This window comes from Cyprinus carpio, chromosome B4 (assembly GCF_018340385.1).
Source record: "Cyprinus carpio isolate SPL01 chromosome B4, ASM1834038v1, whole genome shotgun sequence".
Taxonomy (NCBI): domain Eukaryota; kingdom Metazoa; phylum Chordata; class Actinopteri; order Cypriniformes; family Cyprinidae; genus Cyprinus; species Cyprinus carpio.
The window spans coordinates 6,153,183-6,169,065 of NC_056600.1; the positions used below are offsets into that span (position 1 = coordinate 6,153,183).

Consider the following 15,883-nt stretch of genomic DNA (forward strand, 5'->3'; position numbering starts at 1 on the left):
GCCACTGACATTTTTTCCCCTACTCATCTTTTCTGATTGTTTTTCACTAGTTTTGCATTTGGCTAAGGTCAGTGTCACTACTTGTAGCATGAGGCGATACCTGGACCCTACAAAGTTTGCACAGGCAGTCCAACTCCTCCAGAATGGCGCATCAATATGTGCCATTGCCAGAAGGTTTGCTGTGTCTCCCAGCACAGTCTCAAGAGCATGTAGGGGATTCCAAGAGACAGGCAGTTACTCTAGGAGACCTGGACAGGGCAGTAGAAAGTCCTTAACCCATCAGCAGGACCTGTATCTGCTCCTTTGTGTGCAAGGGGCAACAGGATGAGCACTGCCAGAGCCCTACAAAATGACCTCCAGCAGGCCACTGGTGTGAATTCCTCTGAGAAAACAATCAGAAACAGACGTCATGAGGGTGGCCTGAGGGCCTGATGTCCTCTAGTGGGCTCTGTGCTCACTGCCTGGCACTGTGTAGCTTGATTGGTATTTGCCATTGAACACCAGAATTGGCAGGTCTGCCTCTGGCGCTCTGTGCTTTTCACAGATGAGAGCAGGTTCACCCTGAGCACGTGTGACAGATGTAAAAGGGTCTGGAAAAGCGGTGGAGAATGTTATGCTGCCTGTAACATTGTTCAGCATGACCGGTTTGGTGGTGGGTCAGTGATGATCTGGGAAGCCATATCCATGGAGGAACACAGAGACCTCTAAAGGCTAGAAAATGGCACACTTACTGCCATTAGGTATCGGGATGGAATCCTTGGACCCGTTGTCAGACCCTGCGCTGGTGCATTAGGTCCTTGTTCCTCCTGGTGCATGACAATGCCCGGCCTCATGTGGCGAGAGTATGCAGTCAGTTTCAGGAGGATGAAGGAATTGATACCATTAAATGTCCCCCACGGTCGCCTGACCTAAATCCAATAGAACACCTCTGGGACATTATGTTTCAGTCCATCTGACGTTGCCAGGTTGCACCTCAGTCTGTCCAGGAGCTCAGTGATGCCCTGGTCCAGATCTGGGAGGGAATACCCCAGGACACCATCCTTCGTCTCATTAGGAGCGTGCCCTGACGTTGTCAGGCATGCATACAAGCACGTGGGGGCCATACAAACTACTGAGTACCATTTTGAGTTGCTGCAATGAAATTTCAGCTTAATGGACTAGCCCGCTGCATCCTTTTTACACTTTAATTTTGAGTGTCTTTGAATTCAGCCCTCTGTAGGTTGATAACTTTCATTTCCATTAAACAATGTGGCATCTTTTCAACAAATTACACAGTCCATATCAGTATAGATATCCTGCATGATATTTTTACCCATTGAGATCTGATGTGTTTTCAAATTGTTCCTTTAATTTTTTTGAGCAGTGTATATACGCAGTATAATGCCAATTTGTTCAATTTGATAAGCAGATGTATATATTATGTCTGTTGTAATAAATAAATTAATTAAAATTGTATAACATGATTTTGCCATCCAAATGCCATCAGTCATTTATCTTTTCCATAATTTTTAAATTAAAATCAAAATAAATACAAATAAAACGTTTCGGTCAATCATTTACACTAAGTAAACTTTAGAAAATTCTAGGATGGAGATTTGAGTTTAATATTTTATTATGTAAAATTTATGTCAGTAAAAGTTGGAAAAGATATATGATGGTATTACTTTTTATGAATTTGAAATGTTTGTCTACTTCAAATATTGGCCAAATTAGGCTATAGCAATCATTACAAAAAGTGCTTACAAATATATTGTACAATCGTAGCATATACTACACATTGGCTTTCCCGTTTCCTCCTCTCTTAATGAGAAAAACTTCAAGTAAATTGTTTCTGTCAGGTTCAGCGGCTGATCTGTTAATCTGAGTGGGGGTCAGATAGAAAAGAGGAAGTGATTTGGAGCTGTGCTGAGATTATCTCAGCAAGTGCAACTAATCTAGTACGGATGTAACTTTTACTTTTAAGTGGAGCATTATCTTTCTGTCGGGTTGTGTGAAACTTTGGAACCACGTTCAAACCAACCCTTGGGCTTATAGTTTGACACACACCTACACATACACACACTCGGGGAGAGAGACGCATACTGTAATCACATTCAGCAGTATTTTCAGGGCGATATGCAGCTGTTGGTTTTATGGAGGCAGTGTATAGAAGTGGCTTTAAAACACTCACAGGATGCTGTGCACAAACAACCTCTGCCTAATTCAAAGTTGTGCATTTGTAGCTGTTTTAATGGGAAATCGGACAGCTCTAAACAAGAGATTGAGGCTTAGGCAATCAATTGCACTGGATTTCTGCTTTTGCTTTAATTTCCTTTGGCACTGGGAGTGATTCCTTTAACATCAAACGGAATGGCGATTTGTTGTGGAAAAATGCTTACAAATACTTAAAGCAGTAAATAATTGAAACGAGCCATTGTATCTCCAATGGTTATTTGCAAAGCAGTTTTTGAATTTGCAAAATAATGTAGTCCTTGGAGAATGAGGAGTGTTTTTATGCCCTCGGTTTCTCAGTTCTAAGGCTTTTCATGTTCACTCGAGTAGTTGCTAGTGGATTACATCATCAGTCTCTCCATGTACCCTTCTTAAGAGTGCTGTAACAAAACGGATTTGGACTGAAGGGTCAGACAAAGGAAAGCGTTCTACGATGCATGAATAACCAAATTCACCATTCGTTGCAACATTTATTGACATAAGGTTAATGAGTGACTGGGAACGTGCTGAAATGGAAATATTTTGCAGTAGAGAATAAGTCATTATTCACCTGTATCTTAAATCCCTGCTGAATAAAATGATTAATTTCTAATTTCCAAAAAACTTACTGACCCCAAACCTTTGTAGATCCTTCGGAGGACCATTTGGGACTTTGCTCAATATCATTTCAATGAAAGCCCATACAGATGGTTCCCTTTTTCAATTACATATCTCTCAGCTGAGCTTTTCACTTAAGCTTGATGTTTTAACATGATTTTTTTTTTTTTTTGATGCATAGTGTAATTAACATTCATTGAGGCCGTGTTAATCGTAACTCAATCCTGTCCTCTTTAAACCAGCTCTCATTGTCTGTCTATTTCTCTCTCCAGTTTAGGCAGTAATAAGTGGATGTTATGTGTATAATTTGTCAACCGTTCCCTAGAGGAGAATGCGGCGGTGCAGAAACCCTTCCAGTGAGGATGTGCGATGTTTGTGCATGCATGAGTCATTGACTGACAATCACAGCGGCTCCGTTCCCTCCCGTATGAGCACTTGTCGATGCATATTGACATACAAATTTCCTCAGCAGCGGCCTAACTCACACATACATACGCAAATAGCACCAGGAAACTCCATAGCATTATTTCCGCACAAATCACAGAAGCAGCAGAGCCTTACTGAAAAAATTCTAGTCATTCGGCACAAGCCGGGCCGCTGCCCTCGTTTTAGAAGCACAAATTGAAGCACATTTCAAAACACACAAACTCATTTTTCTTCTTGCTTGTTTGCTGCCCTCTCTCTCGCATAGAAGTTACATCACAAGTGCAGCTGGGGTTTCAATCTGCAGCTGCACTTGTGGATACAGAAATGATATGCCTGGTGTTTTATATGTGTGTCTGTGTGTTTGCTTGTGGTCTTGCTGGTTTGGCTGTATCTAGTTTGATTATGATTCGGTGAGCCTGTCGCAACACGCCTGCCATGCGCGCAGGCACTAAAAACACACACGCTTGATTACATCTGACAGGTAGAGGCTCTCGCATATCATACAAATCTACCTCATGTCGTTCTCTCACCTGTGGCCTGAAATTAATGTCATTTATGGAGTGAGTGCGCGTGTGTGTTAGGCTGCAGTGGCGATGCATGTTGGCGGTTTCATTCACATTTTCTCTTCAACATTCATTCATCACAATTTGCTCTCCTGCTACGTGCCATGCTCCCTGTCGTCTCACCCCTCCCTTCCTCCCCAGCTTCCTGTCTCCATATCTATTTCCATTTTTCATTTTCATTAAATTTGAGATGTGTCATTTTCATGAGAGTTTCATTTATGGTGCTTTGCAAAGGCACTGCATCAATATTATGACTGTGTTAGGAATTTGAATAAACTCATAATTGGTGGTTGATGCTAATATTTAGAGAACAAGGTGGTTTACAGCAGGGTTATATATATAGTTAATCAAAACTAACACTAAAACCATGAAATTATTTTCATTACTTAAAGTAAGATAGATTTAAACTGAAATTAAATGTTTGAAAAATATATTTTTATTTAGTTTAACTTGTACTTAACTAAAACGCAAATAAAAATGTATAAAAACTAAATAGACACATAAAAAATAAACACTAAATAAAAATAAAACAAAATTACTAAAACTTTAAATAATATTAAAATGGAAAATATAAAAATAAAACCGAATTCAAAATATAAATAAAGCTATAATAGCATCTCAAAGATACTGAAATAACACTATTTTACATTTAAGATAGGCCTACATGTTTTATGACAGCAAATACAATATACACAAAACTGCTTAATTTAAATCCATGTTATCCGATGTTTAATTAAAATTCTCTTGGAGATGTGCATTATTCATTATCAAGCCACAAAAAAAAGCTTAAGCTTATGCTCCTTCCTGCTCCTTTTTGGGATATGTATAAATTAAAATTGTTTTGTATTGTGTTGTATTGTTTTTGTTTTGTTTATTCGTTTTTATTGTATTTATTTTACATGTTTGAAATAAAGTCTCAAATCAAATCAAAAACAACATAAAACAAAAAATATAATATATAATAATATAATAAAATATCCAAATAAAAACTAATTCAAAATACTAATAATTTCTCAGCTAATATACGAAAATAACACTGTTTTACAGTAAAAATAGCGTGATTTATATAACACCAAATAAAATGTACACAAAACTGCTCAATTTAAATACATAAATGTATAAATATAAATAATAAATTTACACAATATTTACTCAAAATTCTAACAAGGCCTGACCTGAACCATATCTAGAGACCTAAATATTAAAGTCTTGGAGGTGGGTGTTTTTTGACTGCATAGCAACCCTCTGGAACAGTCTACCAGCCCCCTAGCAACCACCCAGAACTCATCTAATGTACAGCCATTTATTTCACCTCTATTTTATTGACAGTACAATCACAGTATGCTGTCCTCCTTATCATTTGCTCTCTTTTGCATTGTTCTACCTCTTTCCTTGCTGGGGAGCTTAGAGGAGTTGATTTTGGCTCCGGAGTTGCATGCTCGTTAGCAGTCCAGCCTGAATATGTCTAATGATTCATGTTTATGTTGCATTGAACAGAGCTTAGAAAATATGACAGACTTAATCGGGGATCAATTCTGCAGTGTGTGTGTGATGTGGATGACAGTTGCAAACTATTTCTATACTAATTTCTGTATATTTAATCCTATCTTAGAGTATTCTTTCTTCAAACACACACATTCATATAGAAGTGAAAAAGAAAATGCTAAGCATGCCAATCTCACAAAATCACGTCTGGGTCATATTTCATTTTTAAGATCAAAAGGCAAAAATTACCGGCACACTGCTACAGTGAAGCACAGAGTACACAGGGCAGAACAAAAAGCGTTTATCCGATCCCAGTCCACAAGAGTAGAAGCACATCCCAAATAGCAAGGCATAAAAGTATATATATATATATTGATATAAAACATATCTTGTTCTAATATCCAATTATAAAATGTTTTCTTATTTTTTTGAAATATGTATTAAGATATGTTCTTGATCAACTTTGTAAGATTCACTCAAGAACCAACATGATAGAAGATATCAGAAACAGAAAGATGAGCTACATGCACACAAAAGCAACTATATATACGTATATACAGTATATTGCGTGTGTGACTTGGTAACAGGAAGCCTCTGTGGCCACATGTCCAGTCATGCTGAAGAGTGTGTTTGGTGTATACAACAGCAGCAGCATAGCAACAGTGTGAGATTGCCTAAGCAAATATTCCCTAATTCTTTGCTCAGTGTTTTAAAAGCTTTTATGTGTGCTGGCAGATGGCAGATGAGATGGAGATTTTCTCAGGGACCTCATCAGCAAATGGGTGTTCTCAAATCTCACCCCACCCCTCTCTCTCTCTACACACACACACACACACACACACACACACATTGCGAATCATTACTTAATTCAGCTTAACTATAAGATTTGATGGACATGTTTTAGTTTAAATGAAAAAGTAAAGGTCAGTAACCTTATACTGATCTCATTTTCAGTAAGCACAATATTCAAGCTCCAGGTGTGTTAGCTACTGTCTGTGAGCTCTATCAGAGACTGTGTAAGGGAAGAAGATGGACCACTCGTAGATTAATGAATGGGAGAAATCACAGCAATCAATAAAATTCAGTCCTACCTTCATGTTAAAAAGGCAGATCACCTTGTTAACTTGAGTTTTTTTTATTATAATGATCAGGGGCAAACAGGTTTGGTTTTTTTTTTTTTTTTTTTTAATGTGGCCATGTTGTAATATTTGTAATATATTACACGTACATGGCCATGTTGTAATATATGTAAAATTTTTTTTTTTTTTCCTGATACAAAACTGTCCTGGACCAGACTGAAAAATACAGTTTTTATGAGATTTGAGCTAAAAAAGCTACATTTATGATCTCGTTGTCATTGTTTATTGCTGAATTAAAATACTATTAAAGAAAATTCTAGACAAACAGTTTCAAGATTTTCCCTCATTAAAATATAGAGCTTTACTTATATGTACATTACCTAGGAAATAGCTAAAATAAGTGTTACCAAGATAAATGCTGAGTAAACTGATTCAACTGACTCATTACAGTGCACTTCAGTTGAAATAAAAAAAAATATACAATAATAATGCAAGTAGTCATTATCCAGTACACTTGTTTCAGGTTTAGGCCTCCTGGAGTAACCTGAGGTTATGTTCCTTGCTCAAGGGCACTGGCAATAACTTTAGCGAACTTACAGAAAACTTTAACACCACTGTGCTGATGCCTTGCGAGCACTGGTGTTTCCTTCGGGAAATGCAAATCTAGTGTGTTCCTGTGGCTCAGTGGTAGAGCATTGTGTTAGCAGCGCAAAAGGTTGTGGGTTCAATTCCCGGGGAACACATGTTAGGTAAAAAAATGTTAGCCTGAATGCACTGTAAGTAGCTTTGGATAAAAGCGTCTGCTAAATGCATAGTAAATGTAGTTTGTAAATATGTGTGTTTGTAGGGTCACTGTTGAATAGTGTATGAGAGGACAACAGAAGGCTTTTAGCACCTGTGTGTAGATGCTGATGCCTGTAAAGTACTTAATCACACTCAGTGCTTCAGAGATTGACTGGACAGCGAGCCCCTTTCAAAAGCTGAATATCAACTATTGCCTTCTGTAGAACTACTTTATAGCTGAATGAAATTTGTTTCATAATTGATGAATTTTGCAACATTTACACTGAACTGAATTAACATTGAACTGACTTTAGGTGAATAACAACACTACGGTCTTCTGTAGAGCTACAGTACTTACAGCTGTATCTATTTTTTTTTTCGTAATTGATGGGTTTTGCAGCATTCAATGAATCGTTCAGTGTTGATTCACTTCAGTTCAATCACATGTCGATGTTGCATAATTCATCAGTTATGAACAAATTACCACTGAATTGAACTGAACTGAATCATCATTGAACTGACTCACTGAATAACGATAATGTTGTCTTCTGTACAGATGTTTATAACTGAATCGAATTTGTTTCACAATTGATGAATTTTGCAACACTCAGGGAGTCTGTTCATTGTTGATTCAATTCAGTTATAACATGCTGATGTTGTAAAATGTCAGTTAGGAAGGAATCAGAACACCAAAATTGAATTTGTTTCATAATTGCTGAATTTTACAACATCAACACATTAATTAACTGAACTGAATTTAACACTAAACTGACTCAGGCAGAATAATGACATTATTGTCTTTTGGAGAAATGCTTATAGCTAAATTGAACTGTCCATAATTAATTTTACACAGTTATTGAACTGAACCAACAATGAGCTGACATAAAATAATGACACTATAGTTGTTTTAGTGCTTGTTTTTTTTTGTTTCATATTTTCCTGTTTAATGCTGTAATGCTGCTTTGAAACACACTTTTATAAAATGTCTGTTAAAGTTTTGGATAGTAACCTCATATTTAAAAATACATTATGGTACAAAATGATTACCATATTCATAGTAAAAGACTACCGTAGTATTAACATGGTCCAAAAACACGGTAACAATTGTTTGACAACACTAATATTTCATTTTTTGACTGAATCAATTGATTACATTCAGCTGTATGCATTAACCTGTAGCATCCAACTAACACTGTCAGTATTTCCCAGCTCTTCTATCATAAATTAAGCCATAAACCCTCTTCTCTCTCTCTCTCTTTTAAAGGGGTGCATTCTCAGAGGTGGTCCTGGCAGAGGAGAGGTCCACGGGAAAGATGTTCGCTGTGAAGTGCATCCCTAAAAAAGCGCTGAAGGGGAAGGAGAGCAGCATCGAGAATGAGATTGCCGTTCTACGCAAGTGAGTTCCATTTCCCGTACCACACCTGTACCCATGGCAACAGCATCACCCCTCTTCCACACTCATTCTCTCAGTTTGCCAATTGATAGGAGCTTGTTTGCTTGAGGTTTGACCTCCAGTTACCTTGGTAACTGCGGTGCCCTCGTCCAGTTACAGCAGGGAAGCTCCCTCAGATGTTCTCTCTCCGTGAAGCGGTATGCGTGTGAACCGTATCCGTGAGTGTGGACAGAGGCTTGGAATGGAAAATAAGTGTATGCTTACTGCATACTGAACGCACAGTATATACTGTTTGCTTCCTATTAGTATTAAAAAATATTCTTTAAAGTGATAAACATGAGTAGAGTAGAAATTTTTGGAATTAAATCTGTAATAACAACTGATTTTAGTGCAATCACACTGCCTTTCAAAGGTTTGGGGTCTGTAAGAATTATTATTATTTTTTTTGTAAGAAATTAGTACTTTTATTCAGCAAGGATGCATTAAATTGATTAATATTTTAATATAATTTTTGGATTAAATCCAATATTATGTAAAAAAAAATAATAATAATCTGTAATTTCAACCAATTTTAGTCCAATTAAAATATATGAAAGAAAAAAAACAGGTAAAAACTCTTATTTTAAATTGCAATCATTTCACAATATTTGTTTTATATATATATATATATATATATATATATATATATATATATATATATATATATATATATATATATAAATAAATAAATAAGAGAACTTCTTAAGAGATTAAAAAAAAAATATTGTAGTGTAATATATATATAAGAGGCCAAAGACGGGCTGGTTGTGATGTCATTTTTGGGAATCTGTGAGCTCATGAATATTAATTAGCTAGCGTTGACATTGCCAGGCAGTTTTACACTTTTCAGTCCCTTGTCCTAATTGATATTCATGAAGGGTTTCCTCACTGACTTGACATGGACAAAAAATCAGCTTTACCTTTGTGCAGATATTTAAATAGGTTCATTTTTAGTTTTTCAGTCACTTCAGTCCATCTTGACATGCTCTTTTTAAATGAAATCCAAAATAATATTTTGATATAAGCTAAATGAATGCATGGCCCATTAAAGGTACATATTACAAATACATTAGAGAGTATGCCCAAGCGTTAGATGTCTCTGCATTTAATATTCTCTTTATTTCTTCATTTTATCACTGTTAATTTGCCCACTCTAACTCAAAGAAAGCAAAGCAAACCAACCTCTCACATACAAGCAACAAGCTTAACACATTTCTCAGGTATTTTCCCGCTGTCGGTGCAAATGAAAGCAGGTGTGTTCGGTGTGTGTGACATATGGTGTGTGACGGGTGTTTCCCCTGAGACTCATCAGGAAAGGCTGCCTCTGATTCTGACATGGGCTTCTGTTGTCACAGCGATCGTACCCTGGAGATCGGACACACAGTTTTGTCCTTCAAGTCTTGGTCTCCCTCATCTCATATAATAACAACCAAATGATTGACAGCTTGTCTGACATCTCCTGGGTGATGCCATAGGCCTGTAATTAGAGAGAGAGAGTGCACACACGAGCCAACGAACGAGAGTGTGTTCGTTTCTTCATTGTCTGTTTGTCTTGCCTGCATATGTGGAAGATATTTCCTTCACATCTACAAGTGAGATAATGAGATGCGCTCATAGGTTAGAGTTTAATCTTCGCAATACCCGCAGAGAATCGCTAACATACACTCCCAGCATGCCTCAGAGTCATGCTGCCTGACTGACTAATGTTATGTTTAAATACTTAAGTCAATTCGATTTATCCAGACATGGGACTCGCTAACCCAGAGGGAAATTTTATTGCTCAAAGAATGCTCTTTCTTAGCTCACAAGACATAATTGGGTTCTAATCAGGCATGACGTGAAGTTTCCAGTCATAAATGTTTTAGTCCACACTAAAAATTAAAATGCTGCATAAGGCAATAGTCTCAGTCAGTCAAGAAATATTAGGATTATGGACCAATGAGATTTCAAGGTGGGTGGGGCTAGCCAGCACAGCATTATTTGTCATGAGTCAAGTCAAAAAATAAGATTTACATGGAAGAGATAGTTGTTATTACTTGTTTTGTTTAAATATTAGCTTTGTCTCAGAAGTTTCTCCTAAAATTTCTTAGGAGATTCAAGAATTGAATCAAAAGAGAACATTTTCATACAATTGTTGACATGGTAAAAGTATATAACATTGTGAAAAAGAAGTACACTTAAGCATACTTTTATTAAGAGAACTTAAAATATTCTAGAATATATTTATGTGCAAACTCAATGTTATGTTTTTAGACACTTAATTGCATGTTAATTGCAATTAAAAGAAAACTGTTAAAAATTACATTAATTGCAATTAGCTGAATTTTAGAGTGTGTTTTGACCCACTTGAGTAGTACAAACTTACAGTACATACAGTACATCTTCATATGTAAACCTCCATTTGCTCTCCATTTCTGTCTTGGAGAAGCAATTGAGACATTAAAGGAAAGTTTGTCCAAAAATGACAGGTTTGAAACAAGTGGAGGGTGAGTAAATGATGACAGAAGTTAAATTTTTGGGTGAACTTTGCCTATAAAAATAGATCTCATTTGTGTATTTTCTTTAATGAGAATGAGTCTCACTCCACATCAGATAATGTGAATGCTGAAGTGAATCACTTATTACTTAAAAGCACCTGACACAAAAGAAAGCGAGACGCAGCTTTCAGCAGTAAATAGCTAGTCATTCTACCTTTTTTATTGCTAAATGATTTCTTTTTATTGGCACTCAGCAGTGTTTTTTTGTGAAATAATGGAAAAGAGAGTGTTTTTTTTGTTCCTTGTTCTGCTTTCACCTCTATTCCTTAGTGCTTTTTCCTCTTGAATCAAAAGAGAAGATGGTTTCAGAGGCAGCGAATGAGTCGTGCTACAGCTTCTGCCCACTCACTGCTAAAGGAGAAAGAGAGAGAGAGAAACAGACAGAGGGAAGAAGCAGCGAACGCATCAAAGAGGGATATTAAAGCCAGTGAATGGCTTTGTAATCCTCCAGCAGACAGGTTTTCCATAATCAGTTTTGAAAAATCAATACGTCAAAGGCCGAATCGACCTACAGGTTTTGTTTGAGAAGAAAAAGCAGAGCATGTCTTTGTTTATTCATTTGTTTCCAAAGCTAACGTTTTAATATGCTGCATCAGAGGTGACTCTCAGTTCATTGAATCGCGAATCGATATGAAACCACTAAATGAATCACTCTCATATTCATCCATTCCTCAGTAACTCTTTTATATGTAAAACTACAATACAAGGAGCATTTCTGACAAAAACGAACACCTGCTGGCTGCTTGGAGGCGTTTTACTGCAGTCTTTTATTTTGCATTTCTCTGAACCAAAACCTTTTTCTGTTTTATCTGGGCTCAGACAGCAGTGAGCACCAATGAAAGGGCCGTTTCTGAGATGATTGGCCCTTACCTGTAGGGATCAACCTTTTCTGAACATATGGATGTACAAAGAGAGTCAATTATAGGAAACTGAGGTGGGGGGGGGGAAACAAATGTATTATCTGTACTCGTTGATGTCCATTATAAGCGAGTGTGCGCGCGTGAGTCTTGTTATTGTCCGCTCACTTGCGTCATTGCCTGGCCTGTTATCATGTGCCAGTTGGACTCGCTGATCAGAATTCACTTAAAATGCAACACTAATGTGTATACACACAGCCGCCGTGACTGTGTTACCATGACGAGAGAAGAGAGAGATGTTCACTGCAGGGAAGGAGAGGAGAAGAAAAACAAAACAAAAAAAATATTGCCAGTTGATATGACAGAGATGAAAAAGCCACTTTTTAACGCAGGCACCCTAACAGCATCCATTAAATGACAATTAGACTAGCTGTAAATCTAAATGCTCTAGAGTCTTTAAAAGCCATTTAGTCATTTGTTTTGGCATATGACAATATACTGTATATACATACAAATCTAAATTAAATTAAAATGTTATTTACCTTAACCTGAAATGCATGAGCAAATATACATGTGGTGAATGTTAATTTCAGTGATAAAAACATACATGCTAGTGCATGCAAGTTCATAGGATAAAACTTGGCAGTGTTTATTGTACATTAAATGGGCTTATGGAAATGTGCACCACTGAAGTATTCACATGCTTATGAGAAGATCCAGAATGTTCCACTGTGTTAAATTAACTTCCTAAACAAACCCAGAGGCAAAGCGAGCCAGACTGCAGCAAACACATGCATACAAATAAACGCTAAATGCATATTTTTTTTAATTGCAATTACAGCTGAGTTTGTCTTCACAAAGTTTTATTATATATATATATATATATATATATATATATATATATATATATGTGTGTGTGTGTGTGTGTGTGTGTGTGTGTGTGTGTGTCTGTGATGTATTTTTAGCAATTGTATCCATTTTACACAGAATTGTCTCCCTTTATAATAATAGTTAATGAATTACATTCAATTTTTAACTGTTTTATACCATTTGAATACAATATACATGAATATTCACAAAAACACAGAATTTCTATGCCGTGTTTCCATTCAGATGAAAAGATACACATTATTATATGTCTCTGATTTGAATATGTATATGTGCATTTAAATGAGCTTTATGATTTTTGTTTTGCAGAATTAAGCATGAGAACATAGTGGCGTTGGAGGACATCTATGAAAGCTCCAATCACCTCTACCTAATAATGCAGCTGTGAGTATGTTTGACATTTACACAGTTACCCACAATGCACAATGTGCTCATGACTTCCTGTTCATTCTGTGGACATTTTAGCAAACAAATACACAGTTATTTGCTTGTGTATGTACAAAGGGGTGGGTAAGATGTTGTGGAAACCATGATACTATTTTTTTCAGGATTCTTTGATGAATACATATTTCATTTATTTGAAACAGAAATCTTTTGAAATATCAAATGTCTTTACGGTCCCTTTTGATGGTGTCTATGGTCCATGATTTTCCGCCATTTCAGGATTGAGTGAACTATGACTTTAACATATTACCGCCCACATCGTCATCTCCTTATCAGTATTCAGCAACCCAGCGGGGGCGTCGCTAACTCATTTAACATGCGAAGAGGTTAGCCCATTATAACGGAGGTCATTTACATATTGAAGTCTTAAAAGTACAGTAAAAAAAAAGGCCTGTTTGATTCTAATGGTCAAAGAGAAGGTGAGAAGTGATAATGTAAAACTAAATGACCACAAGAAACCTTGACAGACATATAAGAACAGCTCTGTTGCTCATCTTTATGTAATCCCCAGACATTTCTGTGCTTAAAAACACTGTATTTTGTGTTTTTACTCTTTGATTAAAAAGCAGTTGACAGTCTGACCTCTTGCTCAAGTATTAAAGTGACTTCTGTACCGTCCTTCACTTCAGCTCTGTTTCGATGAGCTTAATGTTCTGACACATGAATGCACAAAAACGAATCTGTAAAGCGATAAGAAAAAAGGATGACACAGTGGGCCACGACCCAGATCACAGTGAACTGGAAGATGAAGAATGTCGATCTGGACAGAGAGGAAGAGAGAGGGTGGCATTCTGGTGAGTTGGCTGAGAGCTGCTGTATGCTGACGTAGAAGCGTTGCGTAACATCGGTGATGGGTAGCAGAATGTGCGTGTCTGTCCAGCACTGCAATCAGACACACACACACCTTAATGAAAGGGGAGCATGTAGTGTGTGTATCATATGGATTTTATATCTGGCTATTAAATAAATATAGCCTGAAAGACGATTTACTGCATCAGAGCAGAGTTCGTGTTTTCAGAGCATGTTAAATTTTGTTATTAGCAATGTATGTTAGCCAGTGAAATTAACTGTTTTAATTAATTAATATGTAATTAATATTTTAATTCACCAAGGATGCATCAAAAGTGTCAGTAAATATGTATAATGTTGCAAAAGATTCCCATTTCAAATAAATGCTGTTCTTTTGAGATTTATATTAATAAAAAAAAGGATATGGTGTTTGAGCAGCAAATCAGCATATTAGACTGATTTCTAAAGGATCATGTGACACTGAAAATTCCGCTCTGTGTCCCAGGAATAAATGACATTTTAAAATATATACAATTAGAAAACATTTATTTTAAATCATATGATAATATTTGACATTAATATTGTTTTTGCTGTATTTGTGATGAAATAAATGAAGACATGGTGAACAAACTTCTTTTAAACAGTAGTGTATTTCCAAGTTATAAATTAATTATTCTGTTAAAGCTTGTGTAATATTTGAGCTGTAAAAATAAATTATTTTTACAGTCATTTTAGGTGTTACATTGTCATATGAACAGTAAAATTAGATATAACTTGACACAGAAATGGTTCATTTTCATATTGGTTACATCTTGTGAGTATTTTAACACTTCCATTGTAAGTGCCTAACTATAACTCAGTTTTTAATTATTTATTTATTAAGTAAGAGAGGCATAAATCCAAATAATTTTTTTGTGCTGATCAACATTATGCTGTAGATTAACTTAACTTGATCCTGGAATAATCTTTACATAGAGGTCATTTATGATGTTGATTCCCTGTGGGTTGTGTATTCAAAAACTCAAATGACTGTGTCCATATATGTAGATAAGAAAAGTGAGTGCATGGACAACATACTTTATCCATCGTGAATTGACATGATCGTGTAAAGTGGTTTCTATGACAGGTGGTTGCAGGCGAGGGGTTGCTGACGTCAGCCAAAAGGAAATTCAGTTCAGGGACGGAGCCTGTTATTACATTTTCATGAGAGATTACGAAGACAACAGCATAAATGGGGTCAATTCTGATTTCATTTCTACTTTAAAGGCTGATGATGCGGAGACGAGAGGCAAGTTAGGCGGATTAAAGGAAACAAACATTTATTTTCCGTCCTCATTTTGCCCCTGGAAACCGCATTAGAATTTGAATTCCAGAGTGTTAATTTGATAGTTGGCCAGGAGCCTGCCCCTCTTTTCCCTGTTAATAGGTTGTGCTGAGTGTGTGTGTGTGTTACTGAGAGAAACATGAAGAACATTTTGGCTTATGGTGTTGAGATGAATATTTAAACAGAACCAATCTGCTTTCTGTATGATCTCACAGATGTCATTTAGAAACTCTTTTCATAATTCACTCTTCATGTAAGTGTGTGTGCAAGTGTGATTCAATCAGATATGGACTGTTTTCTTCATGCATGTTAGATCCTCAGGCACTACTGCACAGTATGACACGATTTACGGCAGTGGAACGAGAGAAATGAGGACTATATGAGGACAGAGAGAAAGGGATGGACTAAGGGCGTCTGCATACTGCAGCAGAGAGTGCGCTTTAAATCCACTGACTACAATTGAAATGG

The 15,883-nt window shown here is 36.5% G+C and overlaps 3 protein-coding genes across 3 annotated transcripts in view; 1 reads left to right on the forward strand and 2 right to left on the reverse strand.

The window, feature by feature from the left end:
- Positions 1–15,883, reverse strand: part of nudt5 (nudix (nucleoside diphosphate linked moiety X)-type motif 5) — a 72,900-nt gene that overhangs the window by 38,755 nt on the left and 18,262 nt on the right. The window lies entirely within an intron of this gene.
- Positions 1–15,883, forward strand: part of LOC109074574 (calcium/calmodulin-dependent protein kinase type 1D-like) — a 59,289-nt gene that overhangs the window by 27,553 nt on the left and 15,853 nt on the right. Inside the window, exons 2-3 of the mRNA XM_042721703.1 lie at positions 8,409–8,540; positions 13,168–13,242. Of these exons, the coding sequence (XP_042577637.1) occupies positions 8,409–8,540; positions 13,168–13,242 (207 nt within the window). The remainder of the gene's footprint in view (positions 1–8,408; positions 8,541–13,167; positions 13,243–15,883) is intronic.
- ccdc3a (coiled-coil domain containing 3a) overlaps positions 1–15,883 on the reverse strand; it is a 59,198-nt gene that overhangs the window by 17,060 nt on the left and 26,255 nt on the right. The window lies entirely within an intron of this gene.